The 20,470-nt window shown below is 44.9% G+C and overlaps 1 protein-coding gene and 1 pseudogene across 1 annotated transcript; one reads left to right on the top strand and one right to left on the bottom strand.

Moving 5' to 3' along the window:
* Positions 1-6,776, top strand: part of LOC107113566 — a 28,475-nt pseudogene extending 21,699 nt beyond the window's left edge.
* A 218-nt stretch (positions 6,777-6,994) lies between these two features.
* On the bottom strand, positions 6,995-18,000 carry LOC107113565 (beta-2-glycoprotein 1-like). Its single transcript, XM_015414914.1, has 5 exons — positions 17,943-18,000; positions 17,431-17,619; positions 17,043-17,222; positions 16,155-16,352; positions 6,995-7,005 (listed from the first exon to the last, which is right to left on the bottom strand). The coding sequence occupies exons 1-5, from the start codon at positions 17,998-18,000 to the stop codon at positions 6,995-6,997; spliced, it is 636 nt and encodes a 211-aa protein (XP_015270400.1).
* Positions 18,001-20,470: the final 2,470 nt, after the last annotated feature.

Here is a 20,470-nt window from a genome sequence, read left to right as displayed (position 1 = left end):
CTCTTTACCGGGCCTCTCCTCAGTGGGCCAGAACTGCATACCACAGATGGCATCTATGAGGCCTTAATTTTAACAACAACTTGCACCAGATGAAGGATGTCGTTGTATTTTATTGGTGTTTTAACTGTGTTTATTTTGTATACTATATAGTTTTACCAAATTTCATGTAACCCACCCTGAGCCTGCTATGTGGGGAGGGCAGGATAGAAGTCAAACAAAATAAAGAAATAAATAACTCAAAATGTTCCACACATCAATGGAAGGCAGGGCAACAGGAACTCTGGTAAGCTCCACAAAGCTTTCAAAAGCAGTTAATGGTTCGGGCTCTTTTTGTAGAAATGTCCAGCAGGAACTCATTAGCATAATAGACCACACCCAACAGCAGAAACCCATAAGCATATTAGGCCACACCCCTGACAACGCAGCTCATTAGCATATTAGGTCGCACCCCCATGTTACCAGAAGTGTGGTCATCCAGCCACACCCACCTTTTGCTTCTTATTCTGTTTACCTTCTTTGTTGTCAAAACCCAGGGCTTTTTTGTAGCAGGAATTTCTTTGCATGTTAGGCCACACACCCCTAACGTAGCCAATCCTAATGAGTTTCTGCTGTTGGGTGTGGCCTGTTATGCTAATGAGTTCCTGCTGGGTGTGGCCAACTTGGGAGCCAGCCGGAACTCTGTTCCGGTGCGTTCCTGCCCCAAAATAGCCCTGGTTCTATATAATATTTCTCGTAGATGGAAATTCTAGAACACGCAGGTTTTGTATGGAACATCTGTAGCTATAGCGCAGCCTGCCTTGCTTCCAATAACTCAGGAAGAAACCATGTAGAGTTCAGAGATCTTTAATACTGGAATCATCCATGCTTTTCTAAAGATGAATGATGGAAAAGGTTCCTGAAGGAAGGACAGGCAGGGAGAGGCGGCTGAGGTAAAACCAACTCATGAAGAGCAGACTGCTGAGACATATGTTCTCCTAGGTGGAGTAAAGCCAATTTTTGGCATTGGCATGGGTGCTTCATCTAATTCAATAGATCAGGGGTCCTCAACCAGTTCAAACCTGTGGGCAGCACTGGAATTCTAACAGTGTGGTGGGTGCAGGCACAAAACGGCTCCTGCAAAATGGCTGCCAGGGGAGGAGGAGCCAGGCAGAAAATGACTGCCATGGCTTACCTTCAGTCATACAGTGGAGATTCCTCCGAAGTGATGGCAGCTGCTGCCAAAGTGACATTTTAAAAAATCTGCACAGTTTATCAGAAGCCTTGCAGGGCAGAAGTCATTGATGGCTTTGCAAACTTTCTAAAAACAGTTGGGGGGCACCAGGAAAGATGTTGGTGGGCACCATGGGGCCCATGATCACCACACTGAGGATTCCTGTGGTCTGAGGGAGAGAAATGTCCTTCCCAAAACCTGCTGCCTGTGACCCTTTTAACTGGGAGTGCAAGGAACAGACCTTGGGACAGTCTGCATGGTTTACTGGAACACATCTATACCTCCGCTCCCAAAGAAAGGAAAACTCAGTCTGACAGCAACTCAATTTTTTAATTCACACTCCTGTTAGACAAATCTTTCTCTCTCAACTTTCGAAAGCTAACTTCTGACTAACCACCTCCCCCTCTCAAATCGTAACTTTTTGTAGAAAATATTGGCTGAGTCAAAGCACCTCTCTGACCGGCTCCCATGTCGCTGGGGTACAATTCTGCGCTGTCCTTATGACAAGGCAGGAGTAAGGCCACAAGACCCAGCCTTTTGCGCTCCTCCTCAGATGGCTCTGCTTCACCCAACTCCACCCCCCACGCTGCCTTTCAAGTGGCTCTTCCAGGATCCAATTTGCTTCAGTGAAACCCCATCAATGATAAAAGCATGGATTCTTCCATTGTCAAACATGTCCAGAATCTACAGATTTCTTCTGCGAGGCAGGTGGATAGGTGCTGTAAGATACCTTAAAAGCTTCCCTACAGTAATTGACATCTGCCTGCTTGTTCTAGATTTTCCATCTATGAGAAATACTGAGTGGAACCAGAAATAGCTTTCGAAAGCCTTGTGGAACTTGGGCAGCAGAGGTCCTGTTGAACTGCCTCCCGTGGTTGTATTGGATGATTTGAGACCGGGATAAGGTGACCAGCTTTTCAGCCAGCCCCTGCTCCTCTCTTAAGAGTCTGAAGCTGAGACCTTCGCAGTGAACAATTCCAGAAGGGCAGCCATGCAAATCTGAGGCTGCTGTGCCGATGTCTGTGGCATTTAAACAAGCAAACCTCCCAGTTTCTTTATGTCAAGCTTTGGCAAATGGAGAAGAGCAGGTCAGGCTAGGTTTATTCCCTAGTCAGTTGGCAACCCTGGTCAGACCTCAGAGTCACAGCCCATTTCCTGAAGATGAACACACAACGATGAAGAGCAAGTCTCTGGCCTTCTATGAGACATCCCATCACTGTTCAATCAGAAAGAACCCCATGGAAAAAATGCAGATTTAGAGGACAGAGCTGGGTCCAGTGGGGGGGGGGGGGTTCACGGGGGGGGGTTTCAGCACTTCACTTCAGCAGTGTTGTCGGAGGGGGCTGCATCTTCAGTCTCATACCCACACCTCCATCTTGGTGCTCTGCATCATGGCAGGCGGACATTCAAGTGAAAAAACTTCATATACTGAAATCCTGATTGTCATTTTGAAAACAAAGCCAGGGATCCTCTTGGCTGCGGGGAAGGTAGTGATCCAACTGTCCCTATCAGATGTAGCGACTCCCTTGCTGCCTTTTTCCTGGGAGAGGCTGGAAAGGGTTAAATGCCCAGAGCCCTAATTGGCCAGAGCCCATAATAGGGAATTTGCCTTTCAGCCCACCTGTGCTCTCCTTCACAGGAAGATTGTCTTTATCCTAATTTTGCTGGTCTGGCTGGCTTGGTCTTTTCCTTAGGAGAAATGCAACACAACATTTTCTAGGGGAAGGTGAGTGCAGGCATGAAGATGGATTTCTGGGACTCAGGGGAGAAACCAGTTGTTGGGGCTAAGAAGGAGATCCATACCTGGGAGGGTCAAAGGGGTGAAATTAAAGTTTGGTGCATGGTGGAGATGAAGCCTTTTGATGAATGAGTCTTGATGCACCTGATTGCTTCAGATAACATGCATTCCCTGTTATATGTATTGACTGAAATTTTGATAAGGATTTTTATATAGAGACATACTGGAGATAGATAACTTTGAGAAAGGGGTGGGACACAATTCAAATTCAATACAAAACAATACAGTGCTATAAAACTCACCCAGATTAGCAGTCTCAAATAATAATGACTCAATAGTATTTGCATACTAAGACTATGTGATGTTGCCTTCAAGGTAAATAAAACACCAATCCTCAAACAGGAGAGTAATGAAATAGACAAAAACCTCACCTAATTAAATTAGCTAAATCTCCAGTTGAAAGTCTGGCCAACAATGGATGGCCTGAGAATTCAACTGCAGCCTCACCAGGAACTGGCAAATGTTTAATATGTAGATGAGATTAAGCATTTTGCTTATTCTTGTAAATAAGAAACCCAAAGGAAGTTCTCCCTCTGTTGACCTGCTGACGGAGGATGTTTTTGCACTCTTTAAGGTGTCACAAGCAGTGTTCCCTCTAAGCTGAGTTAGTGTGAGCTAGCTCACAGTTTTTTAGCCTCCGGCTCACAGATTTTTGTCTTAGCTCAGGAAGGAGGGCTCCAGAGCAAACTAATTCATGCAGCAGCCAAATCGCTCGCTCACAACTTTAATGCCAGGAGCTCACCAAGTAGAATTTTTGCTCACAGGACTCCACAGCTTAGAGGGAGCCTTGGTCACAAGACTTGATGTTTATTGCCGAAGGTTAAAGACTACTGTTTCTTCAGAAAAAATTATTGTGGCGCTATTGTGCTAGCGGTGACAGATTGCTCCTCCCACAGCGTTTCCTGTTCTTCAGAAGAGTCCCTATATATGTCTACTCAGAAACTTTGAGTTACTCATGAGTAAGGTTAAATCTCTTCCTCCAGTTTGGTAAAAGGCCTAGATTCCAAAGTAACGCTCCTTGTAGGGAGAAAACATTGAGTGTTGTCTACATGGAGCCAGCGGGGTGTAGTGTTTGTACGAAGAAGGAAACCTACACAGGAGAAAAAACACAGCACTGCCCAAAGTGCGGGGAAAGGTTTTTTTGAAAAATCTGTGCTTATACTACAGCAAAGGTTACACATGTGAAGGAAAAGAGCAGTAAAGGCCCTTCCCTTCCACAGCTCACTGATGTTCTTACCTCTTAGAGTGTGCTGGATTTAGGGGTTGGGTTGCCAATGGGGGCAGAGAAAAATCTCCTGTCCCTTTAATAGAGGCTTAATGTGTGGAAATTGACTGTTGAAGCTTTTTCTGACCATGCAATAACACCATGCGATAAAATAATAGTAAAGAGACAGTACAGTTTTTCCCTAGGCCAGTTGGTAACCCCATTTATAAGTTAGATGCAACATTAACATAAGAGAGGGAAGAAGCTGTATTTGGTATGGATGACTCTGGGCTCCATAGCTTTGTGGCTGGCTCCTAGGTCCAAAGAAAATATGTCAAAATATGAAAAGTGGGCCTGGAGCCTGTTTGGGGTTGCTGCTTGGAGCTGCCTGGCTGCTTCTCAAGTGACCCCCCAGGATGGGAAGGGCAGCCGGTGATTGACATGTTATTGTATCTAAGGAATAAATTCCGTGCCCAGCCTTGCAACGTGTCTGGGCTTCATATACATACTTTTATTACAGTTGGCTCAATACTTGGAGGAAGTGCCTAAATCGATTCCTCTACAACAGAACTGGATCCAACATCAGACACCTGGAGTATGGAAGCCAACCAAGAAGGGGATGGAGAAGCCACTTCACCTGGTAGGGATTCAGGGACCTGAATACCTGGGATACAAGTGTTTTGTTTGCTATTCTGTGGCAGAAAAGGTGGAAATGATTAGAGGAGTGTGTGAGAGGAAAGAAGCCGGTCTGATAATGTTACGATAGAAGGTGAGGATCTGTGAGATTTTTTGGGGTGGGGAAACCTATTCCTCATTGGCCCACTGATGCTTTCCCTCCCCAGTCCTTTTGGTCTCTCCTTCCCCACGTGTTGTCACTGCAGCTTCTTTCTAACAACTCTGCAGTTATGCTGGGCTTTCGTAGTCTCCCAGGTCTTGGTTCTAGGCACCCCCCATTTTCTAACGATGATCTTTAAAGAATTTAGATTATCATAGTTGGCATTCCCCATTTTGTGGTGGTTTTAACCCCCCCCCCCTCACATTCAGGTTTGTAATGCTTTTGAAAACCTGGCATTGCCCAGGTGTGTAAAAATGAAACAAGTCCCCTCTATATATACATGGCCCCATGGTGCTGATTTTTTGATCTGCACTATGATGCCATCGTATGCAGTGAGATGTCAAGATAAATCAGTTCTATGTATCTGATGACCCATATGCTAACTCATATGAAACCATAAAGAATGTGTGTTGAAAGTTCCTAAGGGCCTCATGAGCCCTAAGTGATGCACATTGCGGAACTCTGAAATAATTTCATAGTGCACTTATGTTTGGGCAGAAATTCCTCACAAACGGCATCATTGACTTAGGGGATTTCCAGCCACCAGATGGGGACATGAACATTAGTTTAAATAGCTTTGAAGAAGGACTAGACAACTTCATCAAGGAAATGTCTATTGATGTCTGCTAGCTGTAATAATGAAATAAAATCTATATGCCCAAAGGAAATGTGTCTCTGAGTATGAGATGCAGGCCTAAACAACAGCAGCCTCTGACTGGCCACTGATGGAAAGAGGAGGATGTCTGGCAACCATCACTGTAGGTTTCATTCCAACTGAAGCATGGTTGATTCAAGTTATGATTCTCTTCTTTTTCCCAAACAGATGTTGAACAAGTGAGCAAGAAAGAGAATCTTCACTTGAGAACACCTGAGAATAGCGATCTCACAGGTGGAGAAAGAGAGGAGACTTCCCCGTCGTCTGAGATAGAAGAAGGATGCAGCACTTGGTTTAGGACACAAAGCAGTGAACAACCTGATCCAGTGAGAAGAGGTTCTCTCTTAGAGGACCAAAGTTTAAGTGAAGCAACCTCAGGTGGGACAGAAGTAGCAGAAAGAGGGTGTGATGAAAACTCGGTGCAGAGTTCTGGTCCTTTACAGAGAAAGTCAGTCCAGAGAAAAAAGAAAACTCATAAATGCCCACAGTGTGGGAGAAGTTTAAGTTCCAGTGTTTGCCTTTCAAGACATATACAACGAGCCCACATATGCTCAGACTGTGGGGAAAACTTTAGTTCTACGTCAGACCTTTCAGTACACAAAAAATCACACAAAGAAGAGAAGCAATATCAATGTGCAGAGTGCGGGAAAATCTTTGCATTTAAATCGTATCTTGTTCGACATGAAAAATCTCATACTGGAGGGAAGCTGTATATATGTTCAGACTGTGGGAAAGGTCTTAGTTCTGAGTCAAGTCTTAGAGTGCACCAGTATTACCACAAAGAGAAGCCATATCAATGTGCAGAGTGTGGGGAAAGGTTTCCTTTTAGATCAGTGCTTCTTCAACATAAAAGTTCTCACACTGGAGAGAAGCCATATACATGCTCAGACTGTGGGAAAGGTTTTACTTATAATTCAGGTCTTCTAGCACACAAAAAAATCCTACACTGGAGAGAACCCATATAAATGCTTGGTATGCGGGAAGAGCTTTGTTTATAGATCAACTCTTGCTCAGCATGAAAAATCTCATACCGGAGAGAAGCCATATAACTGCTCAGACTGTGGGAAGTTTTAGTGCTACTTCAAGCTTTTCAGTACAAAAAGTCCCACACAGGACAGAACCTGTACCAATCCTTGGTGTGTGGGAAAAGCTTTTTTTCATAGATCCAGTCCAGAGAAAAAAGAAAACTCATAAATGCCCACAGTGTGGGAGAAGTTTAAGTTCCAGTGTTTGCCTTTCAAGACATATACAACGAGCCCACATATGCTCAGACTGTGGGGAAAACTTTAGTTCTACGTCAGACCTTTCAGTACACAAAAAATCACACAAAGAAGAGAAGCAATATCAATGTGCAGAGTGCGGGAAAATCTTTGCATTTAAATCGTATCTTGTTCGACATGAAAAATCTCATACTGGAGGGAAGCTGTATATATGTTCAGACTGTGGGAAAGGTCTTAGTTCTGAGTCAAGTCTTAGAGTGCACCAGTATTACCACAAAGAGAAGCCATATCAATGTGCAGAGTGTGGGGAAAGGTTTCCTTTTAGATCAGTGCTTCTTCAACATAAAAGTTCTCACACTGGAGAGAAGCCTTATAAGGCTTGTTCAGCATGAAAGATCTCATACAGGAGAGAAGCCTTATAAATACTCAGGGGGTGAGAAAAGCTATATTTTACAATCAATTCTTATTCAACATGAAAGATCTCATACAGGACAAAACCTTATCAATGTTCTAATGTGGGGATATTTTCAGTCAGAAATCACAGCTTGTTGTCCAAAAGGGAGTGCACACTCGAGAGAGACCACATACAGGCTTGCAGTGTAAGGAATCCTTCCATCAAGCCATCTTGCTACACAAGAAATTGCATACACGAATCTGATAATTACTTCTTGTAGATTTTCCGGGCTGTATGGCCATGGTCTTGGCCACACAGCCAAGACCACGGCCATACAGCCAGGAAAATCTACAACAAGTAATGAACTCCGAACGTGAAAGCCTTCGACAGATCTGATTATTGCTTGCAATGCCGAAGAACCTTCTGTTGGCACGACCTGTATCTTGTACACCGAGAATTCCATAGGGATAAGGAACCAAACAGGTCCTCAAAGTGTGGAAAGGACTTCTTCTGGGAAGGCAGCCTTAAAATACACATTAAAAAAAAGTCGGAGCTAGATTACGTGTACATATGGAATGTAGCACAAATAACCTGGGACTAATTATAATCTTCACAGACAAAAGGAAGCCCACACAGGAGAAAAACACAGCGGTGCCCAAAGTGTGGGGAAAGGTTTGTTCAAACATCCATGCTTATTCTACAGCAAAGGTTATACATGCTTAGCATGAGGGGAAAGCTTCAGCTTCAAAAGTTCCCACCTGAAGACTCATGAGTTACCTAGCCCCAAAGCTGAATAATCCATGTACAGAAGGACTAATGTTGTCCGGTTCAGGGATGAAACTTTCTGAGGGAACTTTCAGAATTCCTGTCATTAGAGAATCTAATTGCTTTGACAGGCTTCGATCACATCAGGGGCATTCACCTTTTACAGTTTACTTTTCAACATTCGTAATGCATTACTCAGGCCTGTAAGAGGATTATTTCATGTTGCTGACAAGCATTTTTTTAAATTTATGGTCATTTTTATCTTCATTATGTTTTGTTCTGAAGGGCTGGCACCTTGCACTTTGGATCATGGGAAGGGTTGTTTGTTTCATGACAGGGTGCTGCGTGGAGTGGCGATGTGGACCAACTCTTTTTAAAGCTAAATAAATGGTTTTAATTCTGTCCCCCCCCCCCCCGTTCACTGTAGTTTTCATTTTTGTCTTACAGTATGGCTGCGGTGGCTCAAGTGGTTAAGATGCTGAACTGCAGGCTGTGGACGGTCAGTAGTTCAGCAGTTCAAGACCCAAGCTGCCGCATGATGGAATGAGCTCCCGTCTCTAGTTCCAGCTCCTGCCAACCTAGCAGTTCGAAAGCAAGAAATTGCAAGTAGATAAATAGGTACCACTTCGGTGGGAAGGTAACAGCTTTCCGTGCACCTTGGTGTTTAATCATGCCGGCCACATGACCATGGAAACGTCTTCGGACAGCGCTGGCTCTTCGGCTTTGAAACGAAGATGAGCACCGCAACCCTAGAGTCAGACTCAACTGGCTTTCGAGCAAGGGAACCTTTACCTTTATGGCTTCCCTGGAATTGTCAACTGCTGATGTCTCTACATAAAATTAGATTTATTTTTTTTAAGGGGCAGGAGCGTGGTGCCAGTGGAAATGTAGGCAACCTTAGCCTCAGCTCGAAATATCCCACACATCAATGGTAGGTAGGGCAGTGGGACCTCTAGTAAGTTCCATGACGCTTTCAAAAGCAGTTTATGGTTCTATATAATATTTCTTATAGATGGAAATTCTAGAACAGGCAAGTTTTGTATGGAACATCTGTAGTTATAGGGCAGCTTGCCTTGCTACCAAAAACTCAAGAAGAAAACATGTCAAGTGCAGAGATCTTTAATACTGGAATCATCCATGGTTTTCTATCCTATGGGATTTCCCTGGAGAAAGATGAATGATGGAAGAGGTTCTTGAAGGAAGCTCAGGCATGGCAAGGAGGCTGAAGTAAAACCTCCCCATGAGGAGCAGACTGCTGAGAATAATGTTCTCCTAGGAGGAGTAAAGTCAATTTTTGGCATTGGCATGGGTGCTTCATCTAATTCAATAGAGCAGGGGTCCCCAACCTGTTCCAACCTGTGGGCAGCAGTGGACCAAGGCTCTTTTTGTAGAAAAAGCCCAGCAGGAACTCATTAGCATAATAGACCACACCCAACAGCAGAAACTCATTAGCATATTAGGCCACACCCCTGACAGCACAGCTCATGAGCACATGAGGCCGCACCCCCATGTTCCCAGAAGTGTGGTCATCCAGCCACACCCACCTTTTGATTATTATTCTGTTGACCTTGTTTGTTGTCAAAACCCAGGGCTTTTTTGTAGCAGGAACTCCTTTGCATATTAGGCCACACACCCCTAACGTAGCCAATCCTAATGAGTTTCTGCTGTTGGGTGTGGCCTATTATGCTAATGAGTTCCTGCTAGGCGTGGCCAACTTGGGAGCCAGTCGGAACTCCGTTCCTGTGCGTTCCTGCCCAAAAATAGCCCTGGGCTAAACATTTGGCTAAAAATTTCTGTGTTTATACCTCTGAGGATGCCAGTCACAGTTACTGGCAAAACATCAGATTCTACAATGCCAAGACCACGGCCACACAACCCGGAAAATCTACAGCAACTAACTTCCTGACAGTTTGAGTGGTTCCTCAGTGGAACAGGCTTCCTCGGGAGGTGGTGGGCTCTCCTTCTTTGGAGGTTTTCAAGCAGAGGCTAGGTGGCCATCTGACAGCAATGCTCATTCTGTGAACTTAGGCAGATCATGAGAAGGAGGGCAGGAAGGGTTGTATTACTGCTTAGTTCTCATGGCCCTTTCTTACACTGATCGCCACTTTGGGATCAGGAAACAATTTTCTCCAGGCCAGTTTGTCCAGGGATCCAGGAGGTTTTTTACCATCTTCTGGGCATAGAGCAGGAGTCACTGGGGGTGTGTGGGGGGGGGCGAAGGTAGTTGAGAATTTCCTGCATTGTGCAGGGGGGTATGACTAGATGACCCTGGACCCTGTGTCTTTGCTATGATATAATCTTGGCAACATGACGACAGAGTGCTGGTGGTCTTGTCTGCCCTGGGGCTGTAGGATGAAGGAAAGTGAGTGACCAACAGTCTACTGAGGGGGAAAAAACAGAGAACAATCCTAAACAGATCTACTCAGAATTTTATTCAGGTCGGTTTAATTTGGCTTACTCCCAGGAAAGTGTTTTTAGGATTACACCCTGAGTGCCATTGTATATACATTCACTGGGCCCTAATTGCTAGCAATTTACTGACCACCTACAAATGCAGTATTTTTATGCTTCCACTAATAATGGAAGATTTGTTATGTCATAAATTTATTTGAATCCATATAGGGAAAATTATTATTTATTTCCAGTCTCAGCAATCTCAAATTCTTTAACCAGGACAACAAAGAATCTTGAGACACTTTAAAGCAAGGGCGTCAAACATATGGCTCATGGGCTGGATCTGGCCCCTGCAAGCCTCCAATCCGGCCCGAGAGCAACTGACTCTGTGCTGCTTCCGTCTTCCCGTTTCTAACATCACAGCTCCTTTTGGCCAGTCTCTCCTATTTCCTGCTTCAGAGGGGAGAAAGAAAGCCTTCGATTGGCTGAGGGCTCCTTCCCCCTCCCGCTCCTCCTCTGGGGAGGGAAGGGGAGGGGAAAGAGCCAGGGATAGGGGATAAAATGGCATCTTGTGGGACTTTTAAGAAGACCAGCAAAAGTACATGGACTCTAATCTGAGAGAACCGGGTTTGATTCCCCACTCCTCCACTTGCACCTGCTGGATGACCTTGGGCAAGCCGTAGTTCTTATAAGAACTATTCTTGGAAAAAGAGCAGTTTCTGTCAGAGCTCTCTCAGCCCCACCTACCTCACATGGTGTCTGTTGTGGGGAGGGGAAGGGAAAGGAGTTTGTAAGCCGCTCTGAGACTCCCTTGGGTACTGAAGGGTGGGGTATAAATCCAATGTTGTTGTCATTGTCTTCTCCTCCTCCTCCATAAAAAATACCTTTCTATGCACTTTAACAATATTGTCTGTGTACAGGTCTTTGCCCACCCAAGCCAGTCCAGGAATGGGAGGGAATCCTGTACTTTTCAGTACATTAAACAACAAACCACAAGATGGTCTATACCTCCTCAGATTTCCAGAACAATATGCCACCAGAACCTCTTTTATCTAGTCCCCGCCTTTCCTAAGAGGGAGATTCCAAACCCTTAGTTGGCATCTGGGACAAAACACATTAGCAACTCAATATAGAGATGCACACTTTTTACCAAAGTAGCATGTGTGGTGAGCGTTAGGCTACAAGATTTAGACTTGGAATTCAAGTTACAACATCAGAGACCCATTAGAAATAAGAATAATTTTTATTCAGTACAGAGCATAGCAAAACAGACTATATAAGAGATTACTGAAAACAAGAAAAACCTATGGCTCTGTGCCTTAACTACACATTAAAGATATTCATAGTTACCAGTGAAGTGTCCATATTCCAAGAGTGTCCAAGGTATACAGTCCAATTAGACACCAAGAGATTTTGGAGAGAAATCCCTTTCTTGCATCCATGTGCTCCAGTTCAGAAAGCCACTCTTTGTCTCTCATGAGGCAGCATTTCCAGGTGCAATAAAACAGACTGACAGAGAAGGAAGGGAAAGCTAAGCAAGAGAGCAGCCAGAGCTAAGCTCTCATTCCCATAGGGATCGATCAATTATAGCCCAATTCCAGTCACACTTAGCTGTGGCCAGCAGCCAATCACGAGTGGACAGGGGTCGTTGCCATAGCTACAACACAGGAATTGGTTGCCATAGCTGCAACACAGGAATGGCTAGAAGTTTGGAGGCCCCTCCTGCAGTCAGGTGACCCAAACTTCCCAGCTTCTCCATCGTGTACGTGCCTAGTTGTATGTGTGCCAGAAAGTGGTGCCATGAGGTCTGGCTTTTGGCATGAAAGTGTGAAAGAATGTGGGTTTATGGCATGGCAATTGAGGTAGTTCAGGCCATTTGGTCTGCCCTGGACCATTTGGCCTGCAACAGGAAACAAAGACAGCATGGTATCAAAAGACATCACAGGAGAAGGCATGTGGATATAGAAAGCAGAAAGCAATTTTTCTATACAGTCTGTTAGCATTGTACCAATCAAAGCTTATCCTTTTAAAAATTTCAACGGAACCATTATAAACTGCAGTAACTTAAGCACAATTTGTAAAGCTTCCCCCTACCACCATAACTGGTAAAAATATTTGGGAATTGTGATGTCTAGGGGTATTTACAAATAATAGTTCAAAGTTAATATTCCAGCCATTATGACTAATTCAGAGGCTGATCTTTGGCTGATCTGCTTTAGAAGAATGAGAAGAATAATGTTATTTGGTAGTAAAATATATTCCTACCTTCTGAGGTCCATGCTGTCTCCTTTATAAATTTTCTTACTATTTGAAGTCTACAACTACTTTACATACTTCAAAGGTTAAAAACAATTATGGGTTGGGTCCAGGAATGTGTGAGCAGAAAGCAATAGCACAAGGTAATCACTTCAACATAATTTTTAATGACATGATAGACATGTGATAAAGCAATGGAATGTACTACAGACAGTTTGTGTGACATTTGTTTTTGAAACTGTACCAGAAGAAATATCCTGTGCTATGTTTTGCGCACATGCACACACACAACAGATGATGAGGATGCAATCACTTTCACTTAGTGCAAGCAGATAATGAGGAGTAATTTCAGCACTGCAGCTTTTCCCAAGTCTGTTGTGCACTCTGAAAGTTCCTGTGGGATCCAACCCTATCTGGATGATGAAACAGGCAACTAAAAAGTTTAATTTTCTATTAGGCTTAGCAAGTCTATTTTTAAAAAATTCAAGGAGCTGAATGCAACGATTTACACTCTCAAATCAAATTGTGTAGCTGAAAGTGTTCTGTTTAAACCAGTTAAGCACTAGTTGTTGAACAAAGTTTGAGGTCCAGTGGCACCTTTAAGACCAACGAAGTTTTTTGATCTATGAGAAGGCTGTATCCACCATTTGTTAGCCCTTTCATGCCTTTGCCCTGTTGTAAGCAAGCTGCGGTGGCTCAAGTGGTTAAGACGCTGAACTGCAGGCTGTGGAAGGTCGGTAGTTCAGCAGTTCGAGACCCGAGTGTGCCGCATGATGGAGTGAGCTCCCGTCTCTAGTTCCAGCTCCTGCCAACCTAGCAGTTCGAAAGCAAGAAATTGAAAGTAGATAAATAGGTACCACTTCGGTGGGAAGGTGACAGCGTTCCGTGCGCCTTGGTGTTTAGTCATGCCGGCCACATGACCACGGAAACGTCTTCGGACAGCGCTGACTCTTCAGCTTTGAAACGGAGATGAGCACCGCAACCCTAGAGTCGGATTCAACTGGCTTTCGAGCAAGGGAACCTTTACCTTTTTATCTTTTACCTAAGCAAGTTGAACATATGTATCTTAGAAAGTAAGAAGAGAAGAAATGAGCAAAAGACAGCATAGTTTGAAAGCAAATATGACTGACTGCAATAGAGTAAGGAATATGCTGGTGGGGTTATGCTTCCTTTAAAGGTGAGTGTGGTCTAGGTCGATCCCTTAATTCTCCATACAAATTTTCTCTTCAACAGGACATGAAGATGCATCTGTTTCAGTTCTCACATGGTCTCAGGTCTGCGACATCTATCTTTATCAGACTTAAAAACCACCCAAGTTCTGTTGAAAAATGTATAAATATAAACAAGATATTTATCATAATGTGTTACTGCCACAGTCATGCAACATACATTTCTGTCACATGTTACATTTTGGCACGTGTCAAATTGTAAATGTTCAGTTCAGCAGAATGCGAAACATAAATGCTATATCATGTAAGCAACTTGATTGTTGTTGTTGCTTTTTCATGAGGTAGTTAGGTATAATATTGCGGCATTTTACCTTTTCCAAATAAAATTGTACTTAAAAGATGAGGTGACTTTTTGTCGCAGTAAATTAAAAATATTAACGGAATTGCAAAACACTTCATTGCCATCCAGTACATATCCCAAGCTTTGCTTTTGCAAAGTCATTCTGGTTCTTATTTTGAACCCTCATGTCAAAACGTCTGTCCAGAAAGCAGTTTGTGAAACATATCCTTGCTGATTCCCTGCAGTCTGAAAAGTAGCTCATGAGGGTGAAGAACCCTCAAACACGATGAGGTAGAGACAAGGGATTATTTGCACAGAAGCTTATGGGGGGGGGGGAATTCTGGTAATTCCCCCTCCCCCGCCAAGCTGCATCACATGCTATTCCTGAGGTGCCCCCACTGTCCAGAACAGCTTTTCAGGTGAACCTGAACCTCTTCTGGTCTGAGATTTTAAGTTGAAGTTGAAACAAACAACAACAGCCACAAAAGTTCATTACTGGTTTTTTCTCCTGTGTCTGTTTTATGCAGGATCTGCTGGACCAGGAGGACTCAAAAACTGGGGACAGTTGGAAATAAAAAGTGTATATTTCAAAAGTCACTAGGAGATTAGTGTATGAAACGACTAGGAATGATCCACTGGATGGATAATCCATTTCCTGTTTCTGGGAGCCTCTGAATACAACTGGCCTCATTTAGGAAGTACAAGACATCTTCACCACAGAGCCATCGAATCAGTGCTGTAGACTGATGCCACCATCAGTTTCAGCATTGATAAGAGTGATTTGGCTCTGTGCCTAGGCTTGTTATGAGAGGTAAACATACAGAATTTCTCTGGTTTGCATAGCAATGCAGACTGCCTGTGTTTCATAAGGCCCAGATCTCGGTCCCACCCAAAAACATAGGGCAGAGGCTGTCATTGTCTTCATTTGATCTTCGTAACCCTGCTGTGGGAGACTTGTGGCCTTTCCCTCACTTCATCTACCATGCTCCTAATGATTTGAGTAATCTCCAGATCCCAATTATCCCGCAACACAGCAAGATGACAAATGTAATATCAGAACCACTCTTCCATTTTCCTTTGTCACGCCCCCGCCTTTTGTCCCAGGGTGCCCCCCCCTCAGCCATGGTGTCAGGTGCAAAAAGGGAGTCGCTGGGACCTCAGACAACAGGTGGGGGGGCCTTGGCCAGCCGGCAGTAGGCTCCCCCCAGAGCTCTGTCGAGGTGTGCCCCCTCTCTCTAACCATCATGTTCAGACTCCCCTGCTCTCTCTCGCTCTCTCTCTTGGTCCCAGCCTCTGTTCCCTTTTATAGCCAGCAGCTGCATGTTCCCAACCCCTTCACCCTCCGTGATTGGTTTCCCTTCTTGTCTCTCTGCCACAGCCCTGCTCCCATTAGGCAGGATCGTCTGGCCTTTTAAGCCTTTGATCCCGCCTCCTGCCTGCTCAGTCCTGGGCAGGATTGGCATTCGCCGTTCATCCCACCTCCCGTGGCCACCTCTTGCACCCTCCTCTATGAGAGCCACAGAGCCACCTGCATCTGCCGTTGAGCCCTCCCCCCTCCCCGGGCTCCACCGTCATGTCCCCGCCGCTCCCTGGTCTGGCGGCAGGGCTCCTCTCCATGGGGCTCTCTGTGGGTGTTGCCCCAGTGGCCCCCAGATGGCCAGCCACCAACCCCACCGCTAGGCAGCCCCAATGCAGAGCCTGCACCGATGGAGGCCGCTGCCCTCGCAGCCCCGCTGCATGGCCCGGACTCCTCCCAAGGTGGGTCACTGTCCCGCGACCTGCTCCTCGGGCCATTCAGCCCTCCTGGTAAGTCTGGACCCGGACATCCTTCTAACCATGAAGCCATTAGCCACCTATTCTGGCTTTTTTTCACACGCTCAATTTGCCAAACTAAGAATATTTAACCAACCATACCTTTAAAACAGGCAGGGGCTGTGAGATTACCATCTATGCACTGAGCAGGTACAGTATAGCTACAGTGCTGGTCTTTATTTTTGCAGAAGAACCAGATGGTCTCAGCATGCTGTATCCCTCCTTTGAGATGGTCTTGCACGTTTACTCTCTGCTGGTTGTATAACACTGTAGCTCTTTTAACTAGTATTTTACACGGTGCTGCAAGGGGAAATTTATAAATTGCATTTTTTAGACAGTCAGGAATCTTCTGCAAGTATCACATTGAAACATTATGCAAGCCAAGACCTTTATTAATACACCAAACAAAATTCAACTGATGGTAGCTATTCAATTAGTACATTGTTTCCCATCGCAAGGCTTTCACAGTTTCCTATTTTTCTAGCCTACAGTGGCAGTGTCCAAGTCTCTGTGAGGTTCATCTATAATATGTCCGGAACTCTGACAGTTTCTTCTAAAATATTTTTTTCAGTACAAATAATGTTGGTCAGGAATCTTGGCCCCAACTTCCACTGAAAGCAGTGGAATTTATGTTAGACACAACTAACGTTTGCTGCACTGGGGCCAAAGTGTTTTTATCTTGTACAATGAAAAACCTACAGATAAGCCAGCCCTATATAAATGGAAACTTTCTCAGATATTTAGTTGTAGATCAGATTGACCAAGACCTATGAGTTGGTACTCACACATGGTGTATTAAGCACATATGGAAATGGTTTTTAAGACAATTCTACCCACATTCAATGTTTACCCCAAGAAGTTAGTGTTTAGCACCTAGCTGTTGCATGTGACAGGGAAATCTTTCATAAAGATATCCTAAATCTCTTAATCACTTTTTAAGAAAACGTAAGCTAGTGTATGTTTACAGATTTTCAAGATGCCAAAATAGACCTTTGCAAGTTGGTTTCGTTGACCAGTCTCCTGTTTTTTCACATGTAGACTCTGCAGGTCCATCCATCACATACGTAGGATCGCAGCCATAGGTCACTCTGTTTTTATACTGATAAATTTCGCGAAGACCAAAGCTTATGAATCCATTTTTTATTTCTGCTGGATATGGACATTTCACTTCTGTATTGGAAAAAAAAGAAAACCTACAAGTTATGATTTATGATGAGGTATCTAACAAGGCTTTGTGCTCTAGTTCTAAAATAAGACATGGCTCTGTTCCCCAAATATGGCAATATAACAAGAGTAATGATGGGATACATTTTCCCATTGGAGAACTTGGTCCCTTCGGCAGTAAGGGCCTCCAGGCCCTTCGGAATCTTTGGAATACTTCTGCATTCTGGTATCCCACTCCATTTCTGCAAGGCCAGATACCTAGCTGTTTCGTTATCTATTAATGCCGAAGGCAACAAACATTCAAACTTGATTTCATCTTGGAAAACAGATATGTTTCCAGGCTTAAGTCTATGGTAAGAGAGGGCTCCAAATTCAGAAATGGGTGGTGGAGGACAGATCACACCTGAAAAACAAACGCTTCTTCATTCCACACAAATGCGATTATTATATGTGTCAAGAGGGATGGTCACCTCTGCATCAATCAAATCAACCTGACAGTGTAAACATCAGGATTTGGCCCTGTTGTAAATTTAAAAGCATAGCCTGTTTCCTGATGTGCCATCCAAGTGTTAAAGAATAACACACCTTTGAATATCAAAGTGATTTGACTTAATAACTCTCAGATGGGAGAGGAGAGTCTTAGAGAATCGTCTTTTGGATCACATTCTTGATTGGTTTATACTGCTCAGGGGATCAGTGGTCAAGTTTCCTATAAAGTTAGCTTACCCATCTGGCACAAGTTTTCTAAGCATGGCCCACTAATACCATCAGGGCCAGGGACCATTTCGCTGCATCTCCAACCTGCTGCTTTGCTAGTAATGCTGATTTGAAGATGTTGTAACCTGCCTGCCTTAAGGTATGTATATTTATGTTGGAAGATAGGTTTTGTTGCTATATTGCATCTGCTTACTCTTGCCTTATGCTTAAGCCTGAGCCATTTTTAAAATCTTTTCAATAAAGCCTGTTGCTTTTATTGGTGGCTCAGAGGTTGAGATGCTGAACTGCAGAGCAAAAAGGTCTGTAGTTCGGCATTCAAGACCCTAGTGCCATGTGACGGAATGATCTGCTGTCTCTAGCCCCAGCTCCTGCCAACCTAGCAGTTTGAAAGCAAGGAATTGCAAGTAGATAAATTGAAGACTTGAGGGTTCAAGAACGACACGAGACACAGATCTGCAGAATCTGTCTGACCCGGACTGGCTCAGCAGCGTTTTATGTAGCTTTCCCCTTTTCCCTCCCCCCTGCCCTGTATATTGAAAAGCTACAAGCAGACTCTGAACTAGAATAACAGGATGTGCTCTGCCCACAGCTCACCTTCTTATCTTTACCCGACTCTAGCCAAGTTTCTTCTCTCAGTGACCTTGCGCACTACTGCCCAATCTCCCTGTGGAAACATAGACCTCCGGGCATGCCTCCAGAGGTTTGCCATCCCCACAATAAATAGGCACCGCTTTGGTGGGACGGTAACAGTGTTCCGTGCGCCTCGGCATTTAGTCATGCCGGCCACATGAACACAGAAATGTCTTTGAACATCGCTGACTCTTCAACTTGGAAATGGAAATGAGCACCACCCCCTAGAGTTGGATTTGACTGGCTTTCAAGCAAAGGAAACCTTTACCTTTACTTACTGCATGTGCAAGAGTCCAAATCCAGAATCAGTCCTGGCTTTCAAGCAAAGGAAACCTTTACTTACTGCATGTGCGAGAGTCCAAATCCAGAATCAGTAAAACTATCAGAAGGGTATTTTTCTAGGGTCCCAGTTCTGGGGACAGGGGAATCAAATCCTCCTTGCAAGGATGTGATGGGTCTGAATGAATTAATGCTTGTTTATGGTCAGCGACCATTAATAACTATTTACATATAATTACAGCAATTCCAAGTAAAACAGGAATCCCATTAAATTCCAACATGTAGAATGTAAGGTCTGCCTGGCGTCGCGCTCGCGCCTCCAATCTGTCCCTTCCCCCGATGAAGCATGTCAAAGATGAACCGCTTCATCCTGGCCGTGGGATCGGCGGCGCGTCTTGCCGCCGTCGCATCCCCGGCCCCCTTCCGTACTGCGCATGCTCGAGCATGCGCAGTATGGCAGCCTCCCCCTCCGACTAGTATCTTCCTCCCCGGCATCTGATCATTCCGGGGAGCAACAGAGCGCGGCTACCAGGATCCGTGGGATCCCGCCGCGCTGTTTCTTTTTTGGCGCGGCTTTTAGAAGCCGCGCTTTGCCCCGTCTTTTCCCTGCCATGTGGCAGGGGCTGCAGTTAAAGCTTCAGAGTAGGGTCTGGGAGACACAGGTTTGAATCGCTATCTTGCCGCAGAAGCTCACTGGGTGATGTTGGACCAGTCACGTACTTTCAGCCTAACCTATCTCACAGGGATGTTGTGCAGATCAAAAGGGGGAGAGGAGAATGATGTAAGCTGCTTTGGTCTCCACTGCGGAGAAAGACTGTACTTTTCCTTCTGGGGAACCATTGCTGCCAATCTTCAGGTGAGGGCTGGAGATCACTCAGAATTAAAACTGCTCTCCAGATGACAGAGATCAGCTGCCCTGGAAAAAAAAGGCTGCTTTGCAGGGTGAACTCTGTGTCATTATACCCTGCTGAGATTGCTTCCCTCCTCCTTGGGTCCCCACTGCAAAGGAGAAGGACTGTACTTTTCCTATATAGAGGCTCCATGTGGTGGTGGTGGGGAGATGGAAAGTTGAAGTCAGAGGGTATGTTGATGGTTGGCTGGGAAGAAGATAGAGTTGCCACATCCAGGTTGGGAAATTTCTGAAGATTTGAGGGGTGGAGCCTGGAGAGGGTGGGGTTTGTGGAGGGATAGGACCTTAGGCAGGTACAATGCCATAGACTCCACCCTCCAAACCAGCCATTTCCTCCTCAGGAAAGGTGAGGCGTGGAGATCACTTAGAATTAGTCATGCCGGCCACATTAAAACTGCTCTCCAGATGGCAGAGATCAGTTCCCCTGAAGAGAATGGCTGCTTTGCAGGGTGGACTTTGTGTCATTATACCCTGCTCATGTCGCTTCCCCTCCTGCTTGGGTCCCTACTGTGGAGGAGAACAACTGTACTTTTCCTAGGTAGAGGCTCCAGGTGTGGGGGGGGGGGGGTGGAAAGCTGAACGTTATCTGAGGGGCAGATAAAGGTAGGTTGAAGGTTGGCTAAAAAGGAGATAGGGTTGTCAACTCCAGGTTGGGAAATTCCTGGAGATTTGGGGGTGGGATTTGTGGAGGGGTGGGACCTCAGAAAGGTACAATGCC

The sequence above is a fragment of the Gekko japonicus genome, unplaced genomic scaffold, assembly GCF_001447785.1.
Source record: "Gekko japonicus isolate JY-2015 unplaced genomic scaffold, Gekko_japonicus_V1.1 scaffold2934, whole genome shotgun sequence".
Lineage (NCBI taxonomy): Eukaryota > Metazoa > Chordata > Lepidosauria > Squamata > Gekkonidae > Gekko > Gekko japonicus.
The sequence above is the reverse complement of the archived record's forward strand: the minus strand, read 5'-3'. Positions and strand labels throughout refer to the sequence as shown.

Coding starts and splice junctions, on each gene's coding strand:
- LOC107113565 (XM_015414914.1), bottom strand. CDS start 18,000: ATGGTCCCTGGCCCTGATGGTATTAGTGGGCCATGCTTAGAAAACTTG. Junction 17,620..17,942: donor AGAAAACTTGTGCCAGATGG/GTAAGCTAACTT, acceptor TTTGTTTTTCAG/GTGTGATCTGTCCTCCACCA. Junction 17,223..17,430: donor TGGGATACCAGAATGCAGAA/GTATTCCAAAGA, acceptor TTTCCAATACAG/AAGTGAAATGTCCATATCCA.